The sequence below is a fragment of the Pseudopipra pipra genome, chromosome 2 (assembly GCF_036250125.1).
Source record: "Pseudopipra pipra isolate bDixPip1 chromosome 2, bDixPip1.hap1, whole genome shotgun sequence".
In the NCBI taxonomy this organism is placed as follows: domain Eukaryota; kingdom Metazoa; phylum Chordata; class Aves; order Passeriformes; family Pipridae; genus Pseudopipra; species Pseudopipra pipra.
The window spans coordinates 34,754,605-34,768,967 of NC_087550.1; the positions used below are offsets into that span (position 1 = coordinate 34,754,605).

A 14,363-nucleotide genomic window follows, 5' to 3' on the forward strand; every position below is an offset into this window, starting at 1 on the left:
ACAAAGTATTTTTTTAACTATGCCCAAAAAAAACCATTTAAGCACACTTAAGAAGCTGTTGATGAAGAGGCCAAATAAAAAAATTACGAAATCAGCAGCAGCTACCAATAAAGTCTTTTTTTTATTTTAATTGGCACAGGGCTGAAACCACATACTACAAGCAAATCAAAGGCTTCTGTTTTCTACTTTATGGCCTATTCTTTTCAGCCAGTTAATTAATCCTGTGCACAGTCTGCTATGACCAAAGATGGGTGGCTTGATCTCAAAGCATGCTGAGCCATCTGCAGCTCTTCATCTGAACAAGCCAAACACGATAGTTTCCAAGTAAGGAGCTGAAGGCTGTGACGTGAGACCTCTGGAATCAAATCGATCCGGTCTCCAGGGGCTTTGCCTTCAACCTGCAGACCTCACTACAACCACCTCTGATTTGTAAGCCACTTGGTTTGTACTGATTTGAGTCACTACAGTTCTCTCCACTTTTACAAACTAGTTGTTTTGTCAGCATGAGTGTGACAACAATTAGACGTCCCTGTTTTTGCCCCATGCCTTTTCTCCTTCACAGTCATTCAATGACAAGCGTAAAAAGAACTTCATCTTTTCACGAAAATTCCCATTCTACAAGAGCAAGGAGCAGAGTGAGCAGGAAACAAGTGATCCAGAACGTAAGTAACCTCTTGGAGACGATGTCACATGCAGCAGCACATAAAATGGGTGACACGCATGATACCAGTATCCCACACATCTAGGCAAATATCTGTCATAGGTAGGCAGGAGAGGTATTACTACTGTGACCAATGTATGACTGCAGTTTGGATCCAGCTAGTCCTTCCATCCCTGGAAAAAACACTTTCAGAAGAATAAAACAGTGACCTTAATTTTTAGAAGTGCAAATGTGGCTCCTCAAAGTTGTTGTGGCACCTGTCATAAATCTAAACTTGTTTCTCAGAAGTATTCCTAGATCAGAATTGGCTCAAAATAAGGCAAATGTGATTTCTTTCACAATACTAAACTAAACTATTACTTTTTAAAAGGTCTGTTCTAGTATCTTTTTTGCCTTTGATATTCTACAAGCAAATTGCCATGGGCAACTTCACTGAAAGTTTAAAAATTAAATGAAGCAACTATGCTAACAGCTTAAAGAAGCAAATCAGATCTTGGAATGTGTACCTCCATGAGAATTTACTGCTTACTTAAATTATATAGGGAACTAGCCTTATTAAAAATGTATGCTAGTTTCAAGCCCAGATATTTACTTTTTTTCTTTAATAGTTCTCTCCTAAGTTTACCCAGTGAGGATAGTTTCTGGAACTTAATTTTTCTGGTTGTTCCTTCTTCCTCACGGCTCCAAAAGGCATGTATCATGGTCACTGCCTCCTTCATTAGGTGAATTCCCATAGAACATGGGCCTAAATTTGTTTCAGAAAGAAAAGGCAGGGATCCAGATTGCTCAATCAACATGGTCAGTCATGGTAGTATCCATTTCAACTCCACTGACTTCTTCCTTCCTCTTCTGCGGCTGTTCTTCCTTTCTCATTGCTCTCTCTGGGGACTTCCATGCAGGACATCCCCGGATTAGGTGACGACGGTTATGGAACAAAGACTCTGAGTAAGTTCCCAGGAATGGTCACTGTAAACCCTTTTTTGTTTTGTTTTGTTTTGGCTTCTGTATCTTCTCTGAGGACCCTCCACTCCTAGCATGCACAAGATAGAGTTTTATTTGTTACCCAGCTGTGAATGCATTAAAAATGTTTCAATCGTTTTGTTCTGCATGACAGTATTAAATAACATACAGTGTATCAAGCAGACACTTTCACTTCTTTTGTAATAACACCTTTTGTTTCTGACAGTATGTTATTGTTCCCATCATGGCAGTTCTGTAGAGTAGCATACCTAGAACGTGTTTTGCTGCCTAGACTGTTCTTTTCGGCAAAAATTCCTCCCTCTCCATCTAAAGGGAAAGTTAAACATTTTAACATGATCACAGCCTGATGAGGTCAATAGAAAATTTGATTATGCTGTTGCTTCTGCATTTTCAGCTTTTTGCATGGGAGTGTTTGTTAATTTGCTGGATTTTAGATTAGTAGTTGTTATTAATGGACGAAGTCATTTGCAGGCTAGAGAAGACTATGAGTTCCTCAAAGCTAATTTTGGACCCATTTCACCATTAGCAACCTATTCTCTGTCACACCTTAATCAATTTCTTTTTCTGATGCAGCAATCCTGTCTCAAGACTTGGCATTGCAGAATGTGTAACATGTCGGATCATTGCTAAGAAACAATTTTTCTTCCTTGAAATTTAGACCAGAAAAACTGTATAGAATAAAATATTTGCAGCTGATTTCCGCATACATAGCTACATTATATTCTGTATCCAGAGCTAAATAATTTTTAAAAAACGCCACTTGCATGTGTTTGGCTTCTTCTTCCTCAGTTCTTATTCCTTTTCTTAAGCACCAAGTAATTGGAGCAAAATGTGTGTGAATGTTAATGCTGCATCACCTACTGTTTTGTATGTGCTTTTTAATTGCAGGAATGCACATCCATATACACAGTTTTGGAGATTATTCTGTTTCTGACTGATTTGTTGAAGGGACATTTTAATGGTTTAACTTTAAGCCATGCAGTAGCTCACAATTCAAAGATGAAAGCTTCATCTCTTGTACAAGGAAAAACAGTTCTGCAAGACTAGTTTTGACAGTGATAGATAGCAAATGTCTCTGCCACCTGAATTTTAACCATTCTGGGGTCATTTAAGTGTCATAATGGCTCATTAGCAACAAATGCAGATCCTTTCCTGCTAGAGAAAATTAAAATACTTCGGATCTGATAGCCCTCCTGATTATTTGTGTCCCTACAAAGACAAATCTTCATAACATTCAACTATTTAAAAGGTAACTAAATTCTGCAAATTGATATGGGACAAAGCAGCACAGAAGTATTATTTAAGGCTCTGTTTCCTCTATTAATATCGCACCTAGTTTTCAATTAGTGACACACCAATAGACATTCCCACCCATTCAAATTTTATTAATTTTCAACTCAGATATGTTTTTTAATGACAGTTCTTACTATGAAGGGTATTTGTTCTTTTTTAATAAAGTTCTTCAGGGTCCCGTATACATGTTAGCTTGAGATAAAACTTGTTAATTTGCTATGAAACGCCCAAAAGTCAATATGCTCTTTTCTTCAAAATCTAAGTTTAACTTTTTGAACCTTCTTCCTAGGCCCAAGATCAAGGTTTTCCATTAATGTTTTTATAAGATATCATCCTCTCTCATTCCTGCTGCTCCAGGAGCCCCATCATTCCCAATCTATGAACTCTAATCTATTAAATTGGTACGTGGGGGAAATGCAGCACCTTCCAGAGAATAGGCGGTCTTGGCGCTGTTCCTGTCTTTCTCATTAACTCAGGGTGCTCCCAACTTTATAACCATTATGCCGTTGGCTTCTAAATGTCCTGGGGACCAGCTGAAAAGTTTCAACTGTCGAGTGATCTTTCAGATGCAAAGTAATCAGTATTTCTACCAGACATACTATTAAAACCACTGTTGAATATGGTCCTGCAGAACTCGTGGAGATCATATAGCATGGTGTTACTGACCATAAATAGTCTGCTGACACAATTTTGGAATAGCAACATTACATAATATAGATTGCACTTCCTTTCAGGAGTATGATAATAGAAACATGACACCTGACTTGACAAACCACAAAACTGACCCATTATGATAGTTCTTATAGTCCTGTTCACCTATCCAGACTGGTCTAGTAAAGGTTTTAATACTCCAATTCAGATTCTGAGGCTAGACAATGACTGGAAAAAGACTTCTTCCATGTCTTTTTTCTTACTTTTGTCATTGAATTTGTCTTCTTTTTTCTTTTTTCTTTTTTTTTTTTTAATTGGACGGGATAAAATAGATACAGTTACTATATTTGATATAAAAACAACTTTCATGGTAATTTGTTAACCCTTCGGGATAATGCACAGTGATTAAAGATGGATACAGAAGTTTAGCAGGAATAGTTCCAATGCATTAATAATGATTAATGATGCACATTACTGATGGTGCAGAATAATATGAGCAGACACTCAGATTTTATTAAATTACTCAAGACATCCAGTGAGATGCAGGTTGACTATAGCATACATTGAAATGAAATTATCAAGAGATACCATTTACTGTCTCATCAGGAAAAGACATAGCCTTGCCATGACACATATCACTAGCTAATACATATAGTCTCTTTCTGAAATGCCACAAGAGACAAAGCTTTCATTTTACCTCTGTAAATTATCTGAGCATTTTCAGGTGATGTCACTGCACAGTTTTTATTTCCTCTCTGCATAACAACCTTTGCATGACTGTGGCAGTTCTTTTAAGTTTCTGCTGTGCTGTGGGCTTGGTTATGTTCTTTAATTTGCTGTACTGTTCTTGCAGAACATGTTTCTTCTAATGCCAGCGATAGTGAAAGTAGCTACAGTAAGTTACTGCTTTCATTAGAGTCCTTTTACTTTGCATTGCTTGTTTTGTTTGTTTCTTTTATTTTGTTTCTCTCCTTGCTACTCTTTTGTTATTGTTAAAAAGATGGAGCAAATGGCTTGGAATTCAAATTTATAACCATATCTTGAGTACAAAGCTGTAAAAGAAAACTAGCAACTGTTATAAGAGAAGGGAGAAAGGTTGTTATTTGTGATGCATCCTGGGATGTAAAACTAAACCTGGCTTTGGGTAGCTTATGAAAGTCAGGATTATTTAGTTTAGTGACAAAGGTCTACTTCAGTGGGGAGGGGGAATTTTCTTGTTGATCTTTTAAGAGTAAAATTATTCCATAGCTGTAGTCAAATCTGCAAAAGGAAGATTTACAAGGTCACAATTTTCACTTTCATTTCTGCATGCCTCTATGAAGGGCTAAGAAGAAGTACCAGAATTTTCGTTGAGCCTGTAGTTTTGACAGTATAGATTTCATAATGCATACTGGAGTCTTAAAAAAACAGTAAGATAGACTTTCACTGCTTAGGCACTGCCACTGAATGTCACTGATACCCTGTAGGTGGAGATCCCAACCCTGCAACCTGGTTTGATTGGATTTACAGACTCCACAGGATCATATAACCAAGAAGCAGATTGTATGTTCTCGGTAATTCTTTGTAATGCCCATAAATTTAACCAATATAGCTATTTTTCTGGAAGTTCTGAAAAGCAGAAAAAAACAAGTCATTAAATAAATTACAAGAAATGTAATAAAAGGTAACTAAAATGACAGATTGCTTGCAAAATCAGCCAGTTGTTTCATTTTTTCAAGCCATTTGCTTAACAAATCAAGTTTTCCACCAGTCACTCAGCACTTGTGCCAAGCACCCACATACATTCAGGTAATCAACGGTATCATACCTAATATTTACTAGTCTTGATATAAGGCATAGCAGTTGAGCTCTATTGATAAACACTGGTTTGTTTCAGTAAAACAGCTAACCTTATGCTGTTCAGAAATGGTAAATTAGTTTGTATTCTCTTGTATTGCAAAGGTTTCCTTGGAAAGCAATTGCCAGAGTCACAAGAAAACAGTAGACATTCTTGAATTGCCAAGATCCAATTCTAAACCATTTTATTTTTAATGTATCCTCTGCTTAGGAGGAGAGGGGGATTTTATGTTTGAAATATAAGATGCTCTTTCCAGAATGACTTTAAATCAGGAATGAGTCAAAAGGTTAAATTTTCAAAAGTTTGCATGAGTCAAATCTCATCCAGGTCTGTAAATTTCAGGGTGAAAGCCCAGAGGATAATCTAGGCTAATGAACTGTCCAAACAGCAGACTTAATTGGAGAGCCCAGTTGCAGTCAATTATTTTGGGCATGTCCGCAAAACCTAGTTGCCAAATTTCATCATAAGACAGGACAGGTAGCCAGTTCTTCACTGGATGTGTAATAACTTAAAACAAAGTGTACGTTTTCAGATGCAAGAAAGGTACTAGAAATGGTTTGGGAAAGTTAGCTGGGACATAGATACTTGGAAGGAAAAGCAGTGTTGGAGTAACAACTACCCATGGCAGTCACTCTCCTTCTAGAGTGGTTTGTACCTGGACAAGATCCTGTCTCACCCCAGCAGCATCCAGTTTAAATTCTGCTGGCTGGATCTCCCCACACACTGCTGCTATGTCCAACAACTGCTGCCTGGTGGAGACAGATATGCCATTTAGAAGCAGAGGAAGCCAATCTTAGATTATGTCAAGTGAAAGTGGCATAACAATAAAAATGCAGGACCTGGTGCCCAAAGGGCCTGATTTTATTTGCTAAGGATTCATGGGTGTGTGCCACATTGCAAAGTTGTTCTTTACTGTGATGTGGTGTCACCTGGAGGAGAATCTGTGTGTTCAAGGTGAGGCACTACAAGTTGTTTCACGAGGACACCATGTGTGTTCACTTGCAAACTCATCTAGCCCTCAGTCTGTGCACTGGTGAAATGAGAGGAGAAAAAAAGTGAAGATGGAAAATTCATGGGCAGCATAGAAATAGAAAACTGGAGGAATCAAGGGGTTTGCATGATTTTGTGAGCCTGTCCCCATGCCCCTTTTTTATTCTGTTTCCCCAGCAAATGAGCAAGAGGAAAGAGGTTGCCTGCACCACTGCTTCCTGAACTGTGGGAAGTTGGGGTAGAGTGGCTGGAAAGGTGCCTGGCAGAAAAGGACTTAAGAGGGTGCTGGTCAACAGTGGCTGAATATGAGCCCGCAGTGTGCCCAGGTGGCCAAGAAGGCCAGTGGCATCCTGGCATATATCAGCAATAGTGTGGCCAGCAGGACAAGGGGAAGTGATTGTCCCCCAGCACTCAGCACTGGTGAGGCCACTCTCAGATCCTGTGTTCTGCTCTGGGCCCCTTGCTCTGAGAAAGACACTGACATGCTGGAGCATGTCCACAGAAGGGCAGTGAAGCTGGAGAAGGGTTTGGGGACAAATGTTATGAGTAGCATCTGAAAAGAGGTTGTAGTGAAGTGAAGCCAGTCTCTTCTCCAAAGTAACAAGTAACAGGAAGAGGAAATGGCCTCAAGTTGCACCAGGAAAGGTTTAGATTGGATAGTAGACAAAATTTCTCTACTGAAAGGGTTATTGAACATTGGAGTAGGATGCCCATCGATGTGGTTAAGTCACCATCTCTAGAGGGATTTAAAAGATGTACTCAGGGTCAGCTTTTAGTGGGGCTTGGCAGAGTTGGATTTGTCCTTTCCAAACTAAATAATTCTATGGTTCTATGAAATCAGCAATTCACCCCTTGGCCAGCTCAAAGAAAAAGTGTATTGGTAAGAAATGACTGGTAACAGCTGGGTGTTTTCCTGCAGACCTTCATATTTGTCTCTGTAAAAACAGGCCGGTTGGAGTCCAGAGAGAGGTGTTCTGCATTTTTTCTAGTGGATCTCTGGCAATTGTTTTAACATTTCTCTAACTTTTGCTTCTCATGGTGAGCACTTAGTGAAAAGTAGCTAGTGTCAAAACCTATACTACTTGATCATTCCTAGAACCATTCCAAACCAGGAATGTTAAAGGCTTCTGAGAGATATCCAGGCTGTGACCTGGACAGTGATTAATAGGGGGGTTACAAATCAACTGGGCTTTTTCTAGGAGATATTCTCATGCGTTCATAGTTTTTTAGAAAAACATATTGCTTAAAAATTTGACTATTTGGCTAAAAGGATTGCTTTTGTCTCTAGGGTTAAAAAAAAAACATTTTTGACAGAACTCAGATATTTTTTATTTTGTAATAATAATATTATTCAAAGTCCTCTTATGTAGTTTCAAGAGAAAATTCTTTGTCCCTTTCTTAGCAACAAGGCTGTTGCAGAAAGTAAACCAGATTTCTTCTGCCAGTGCCCTCAACACTGGGTTTGTTGTGAACAAAAGAGTTGGAGCCAACAGTGGGATTTTCTTTAGCCCAACAGATAACCATGAGCTCCATTAACTTCAGGGGGAACTGCAGAAACATTTGAGAGTAGAATCTGACCCTTTATAAATAAAAAAAGTATTTTTGAGCCAGGAACAAATGCTGGCTTATCTTAAAGAGACTGAGTTCCCACACAGCTGCTGCTGAATCACAGGGCCATGCTATTATGAAGTCTATAACTGTGTTAGTTTATTTGTTCCTGTTCTCAAAAGTAAAACCAAGTTTGAAGAGTGGTATATGAAGTTCTGGTCTATCAAGAAGTTTTACTTTTTCTTATAAGGACACATACAGCCAATTTTTACTTATCCTTGAACCAGTTAATCAAGCCATGATTAAAAGTTTATTTTGAGCTCTGCAACTTAAAATTTTGTGATTTCTTTTTCAAATCAAGCTTATAAGGACACATTTTTTACCTTGGGCTCATCAGTTTTTATTTTGTGAGACTTATTTTCATAATGGCCATGAATTTCAAGTTTCTCTCCTGCAGATGTGTTGTAACACTCTTAGGTCAGTAAAGGTTCTTACAGCTGTCGTCAAAATTACATGCACATTACTGCATCTATTTAGCCTAATTGTATAACTGGCTGTGATTGCACCAATTACCTAGAGAGGTAATACATAACTAAAAGTCAAAAATAACAAAAAATGTTAGAAACAAAAATTTTTACTCTCTGTCAGCAAATCAGTAAGTCAATCTTCTGATGAGATCTGAAGACTCAGAACAAGGTTGAAGTAGTCCTGATTATTATGCTAGGCTACTGATTAATAAGGACACTTATATTGGCTTCCCAGAATTATGAAGTTATTCAAGTATACTCAAATTGGCACAAGTATTGAAGTCTCATTTTATACCCACAAAGCTATATTGATCTTAAACATATAGTGCCCATAGATGACTTTTCAGTCATAAGTTCATTCTCAGACTATGATGATCTTTTTATATATTGGATTTCCAGCCTTTCCTAGCTAGCAATATATTTCCAAAAATCTTGTTTATTCATACAAACAGAGGTACAGGAAAGGGATATTGAACCAAATAGAGGCTGGGATATTGACTGTCCAGTGCAGATGAAACAGAGCAAGAAATTGATTTCTCCAAGATCTTGCAAATACAATTCAGGTAATTCAGACATTAGCCCAAAATCTAAATGAATAGTGACAGAAAAATAATCCTTCTTTGATTTTAGATCCAGCTGAACAAAATTCAGGCAAGAGCTCAAAAATTAAATTAATTTGGCTCATCTATGAGTATTTTCTATGTGTATTGATGGTAACCACCACCATTAGTCCATAAATTTTAATGAACCCAAAAATTCTCTTTGATTTTTCTAAAATCATAAATAATGTCTCACTGGCTTCCCTAGTACTACTTTTCTGTTAGTCACCTCCTTAGATCCCTTTACAGAGTTTTTCATTTGCAGACATTATTAGGATGCCAAAACCCCTGGATTCCCACTAGATAAGGTACTTGATGAGGAAGGACATTTGTGTACATGGTGGCTGCACCATGGTAGCTCACAGCAGCTCTCCTAGGCCATTACCCAAATGATGTGTGCAGTAACACCAGCACTGTTGAAGCTCTGGATGCTGTGCCAAGACAATAGGAAATGGGGCCTTTTTATGGGTTACATGAAACTGGTCTACACTGAAACTGATTTTGAGTCTTTCTCAGACTCTCTGGCATCTAATCAGAAAGGAAAAACAGAGGCCCTTTCAGGTATACCCATCTGAAACCCTATAAAATCCCTTGAAAAACTTGAAATTAGTAGTCCTTACCTGCTTGTGCAGGACCTCTCTGCCCATTTCATAGAAGCTATAAGTTATAACAAACTCCAGGTTATTCTTCTCTTCCCAAGCATGAGAAATCACCAACAGGCAAACCAAGAACAAAGGGAAGCAGGGAGCAGTCCTTGGAAAGTGAAAGCCCTCTAATAATTTAACTCATAAATATTTAGGAAAGTTTCCTTTTTCTTTCTTCTCTTTTCTTAATTTTTTTCTTTTCTTCTTCTTTTTGACTTGATGGCATTTTACTGAAAGCAAGGGATCCTGCCAAAATCCTATAGAAAGGTCTTTTGCTTTTTCCTCTTTGTGTTTTATGTGTTAAATGTCACAAAGATTTCCTAGACCAATACAGCTAACCTGTGCTAATTAAGCCATTAATGTGGGTGGTAAATGAAGCTTAGGCAAATGATAAATAAGAGCCTGTGTCCTGATGGATTTCATACTGTGTCTCACACCTCAAAGCCATCACAAGGTTATAGCAATCCGATTATTGATTGACTCTAGAGCTCTTCACTATGTTTAATACTTTATGGACTGATTCAAAACCATAAAGTACTGACTGAGTAGAGATCATTAAAAAGTGCTATCTGGTACAGCTAAAATGCATAGTAGCCTCTGAGGACCTACAGGGTTTTTTCTGGACAGCACTTGGCAGCATTTTATTCACTTACAAATTTGAGCTCCTGAGTCCTTTTCCCAGAAAAGAAAAATAGTGGAAACAGTACAGCTTTCCCCCATACTTGCACTCCATGTTGAGTCTGGAACTTGAGACTGAAGAGGCTTACCTCAGGAAGATGTCTGTCTTTAAGTCCCTGTCTATCACAGTCAGCCTCAAAATTTCTCCTTACTTGATGCAACCCTTCCCAATGGCTTAAACTTCAGCACAGTTTGAGTGGGCTGAAGAATTTTTCTTTGCTTTCAATATGGTCACAAGTTTACAAGATTTCTGTAAAACAACAGGCTAGTTTCTCTCCCTACTGACAGTGTGGATGTGCCAACAACTTTAGCATGTAGACATGTCTGCCAGAGACTGGGCAAAAGAGAAGGTAAAATCTGTGCTGGCTTATCAGTGCTGGTTATAAAGCTGTGCCAAAGCCAAATATTAGTTTACAGTTTAAAAAAAAATAGAATTTTGAACAGTAGTGTCAGAGCGATTGTCTATTTTCCTTCAGTTGCTATTAACAGTGTCACTCCAATGAGATTCTGCTATTTAAATGTAGGTGTCTGCATCTGACATGTTTTTATGGGACAATGGAGACAAACACACCCTTCTGACTTTTTCTCTCATCACACAGTAGACATCTAAAACAGGTCAGAGGACTCATGTCTTAGAATAGGCCCTTTCCTATTTGTAGGTAGCCACTGGCTCCAAAGGGTACCTAAGGACTAGCTCAGACACAAGCACTCATGCCTCATGTTGCTGAAATTAGCTGAAATATCCATTAAAACAAGTTTTTTAAACTTTAGGATTGTATTCATACAAACAGGCTCCCCTCCACACAACTGGTCCATAATGGCTTCATCACCCACCCCAAGACTGACTTTCTCAGGTTGTCAGAAAATATAGCCTTGGCTCCTGTGGGATGGAGGGAAGGCAATGCAGGAGCACCCTCACCAAACCTGGAGAGTGAATCATTAAATCTCCAGTGGAATGGGACATCCTGACTTTTACATCACCCCTAAAATTTCCAGAGAAACTTAAGGGAAAATAATACATCTGATGCATGAAAACTAGTGTAACAATAATCATATTATTTTAACTTTACAAAAACCCAAAGTTAAGTGATTACAATATCAAACATATGCAAATAGAGAAGAAAATCCATTATTCACACTACTCATGTTATGTGACCTTTTCCTCAAAAGCTGTCTAATCTCTTCCTTTTATTAAAAGTTGTGTTCTCTCCTTTGCTACTTCAGCACCATTGCTGGGCTGGAGTTCGTCCTATGTCAACTGTCAGTTTTCCCTCTCTCCTAACACATCAGTACAGTTTTTTCTTTGATTTTCCAATTATCGTCCTCAATTAGAACATTATTTTTACTTTTACTTTCTTATACATTTGTCACAGCTGCCTAGATAATACACCACAAAAAATGATATCCATCAATATATTAGACTCATGGTGTGGGAGTCAGCTTAAGATTAAACCGCAAAAAGTTTTATACCTTCTTGGGAGCTAGGCATTGCATCCAACACAAAGCTTTTTAATATAGTTGGTGGAGCCTCAATAGTGACTCAGACACCAGTCAGACTACTTCAGTGTGAGGTGTACCCACCTCTAGACCCTACATATGTTTCCATCAGGCATCAGGTAGCGCTGTTCCCCTGTATGTGCACACTTTGGTCTGGCAGGGATAATGTAACACAGGCTCATGTGCATGCAAGCAGATGAAATGAGGGCAACCCTGTCTATTTTACAAAGCACTGGTGTATGTTATGATACTTTTTCTTCTGGAATATCTAAATTAGTTGCAAAATCCTATCTGTGGATCTTCTCCAAGACAAACCCTGAACTGAGTAAAAGTAAAATCATCGTTTTAAACTTTGCTAAGTCTAAATCATATTTAGAAGCTACCAGAACCCTCAAGTATGTGGCAGTGACCCAGAAAAAGAAATGTGCAGGAATTATTCATGCATTAGGTGAAGAATCCTCTTCCCTCTCCTCCTGCACTCTCTTTCAGGAACTGCACACCTGCACCCAAATTGTAGCCCATGTAATGTCATTTGTTTCTCATGGCAAATTTACCTGCTTTAGTTCCCTAAACATCACCATGAGGAAACAGCACTGTCCTAACAGGGGCAGAGGGAGGATAAGCGTGTAAAATATGATGCTGTGAGACCTTCTCTGAAGGTATTCAAAACCTGCCTAGACATGATGCTGTACAACCTGTTCTAGCTGAACCTTCTTTAGCAGGGGCAATTGGACTAGGTGATCTCCAGAGGTCCATTTCAACTCCAACCATTCTTTGAGTCTGTGATTTGTATTCAGGGAAGGGAGAAGTGTCAGAAAATAGCTTGTAGCTAGATGTTAGGCTGTGGATGAACTAAACTGTAGAGGCTATGCACAGAAGAACAGTCAACCAAAATGTATTTATGTTTATACATATGGGTAAAAAGTGTTCCATCTAGGTAGCCTTTGGCTTTGCTCAACAGCAACATGTTAGAGCCTTAACAATAAGACAAGAGAAAGAATTGCATCTTAAATTTCTGCACTATCCTTGTAAACAGCCTTGCTATCAAATCAATAAATAAAGCCTTGTTGCCCATCATTGAAAAAGCCCAACTTCAGTAAAGAGAATTGAAAGACTTGGAAGGGGAGGGAGGGGAAGGAAAAAGTCATTCTCTACACCTGGAAGTTATGATGAGCTTTGGAATGGTTCAGGTGAAAGGCTTATCAGAGAGACGTGTCTGTCTCAGTCTGTCTCCATGTGAAGCATTTTATCAAGTTTAAGTACTCCATGTATTTCTTGTCAGCTTCAATCTCTCCTCTTTCTTTTCTCATCAGGAGGCCAAGAAGACTGCATTCTTTCTTATGAACCAGTCACAAGACAGGAAAGTAAGTTTCATCTGCTTTTCTACCAGTGTTCCTTATATATTTCATTTCACAGTTTGGGGGCCAGTAGAGCCTTGCTGTGCCAGTCACAGATTCTCTGTGGCTTCTTTTTCTTGGACACTCAGCCTATCGCATATGAAAAAAATTATATTAGGATCTTCCTTGAAAGCTCCCACTTCCTAGCACTCCCAGGACTCTCTCCAGTATGCTCTCGTGGGCTTTACTAATACATACGTTAATCAATCTACAAAATATTGATGCAGATTTTCTAGATTTACTGCAATATTGTTATATGGAAGGTCTTTGTTATTTTGCTTTTCATGATATGTGCCACTACCCAGTGTAGATGAACCCATGGGAAGGCAACTGAAACTGGGAGTGCACTCACCCGATTTAATGGGGAATGCACTCATATAACTACAGGAGAAAGAAACGCTACAACAACCTTTCCATGGCTCATGGAAGAGTCCATCTGCAAGTATTTGGGAGTGGCATTCTTGAGCGATAGCAAATATATATGCTTCTACGTAATCATTTGACCTTGCACATGGATCATCACAGAGCTCTGCAATGGTACTAGTTCCATTTCCTTATTCATGTCAATAAATAAAATATTCATCAATAAAATGTGCACCTAAGTTTTTACTTCATATATGAAAACAAAAACTATGGTTAGTGCATATTTGGGTAAATTTATTTATTATTTACCAGTAAGATCATCAAAATGTGCCTTTCTTTTTGTTGTTCAGTTAATTACACCAGGCCGGTTATTATTCTGGGTCCTATGAAAGATCGGATCAACGATGATTTGATATCTGAATTCCCTGACAAGTTTGGATCATGTGTACCACGTAAGTATGATTTTACTCCTAGTTCTGCAGCTGAGTGAACTGTATCCCTTGGTGCTACACATTAAATAAATTTCTGTGAAAACAGTATGCATAAACCATATGTAGTTGAGTTTCTCAAAGGCCATTTTTCCATCACACAGAAAAGGGGAAAGGAACAAATAAATAAAATTTTAAAAAAGGTTGTGAAGGTCTGGAAAACATTTCTCAAAAGAATTGTCTCAAAAGCTCTAGGCCTTTTTTAAACA

The 14,363-nt window shown here is 38.4% G+C and overlaps 1 protein-coding gene across 35 annotated transcripts in view; it reads left to right on the forward strand.

The window, feature by feature from the left end:
- Positions 1–14,363, forward strand: part of DLG2 (discs large MAGUK scaffold protein 2) — a 998,134-nt gene that overhangs the window by 970,975 nt on the left and 12,796 nt on the right. For 19 of the 35 annotated variants that reach the window (XM_064644938.1, XM_064644941.1, XM_064644948.1 and 16 more), the window contains 4 exons: positions 563–662; positions 4,440–4,481; positions 13,220–13,270; positions 14,017–14,118. In XM_064644938.1, the coding sequence (XP_064501008.1) occupies positions 563–662; positions 4,440–4,481; positions 13,220–13,270; positions 14,017–14,118 (295 nt within the window). Of the gene's footprint in view, positions 1–562; positions 663–1,560; positions 1,607–4,439; positions 4,482–13,219; positions 13,271–14,016; positions 14,119–14,363 lie in introns of all 35 variants that reach the window. The other 16 variants (XM_064644944.1, XM_064644951.1, XM_064644952.1 and 13 more) reach the window with 3 other exon arrangements.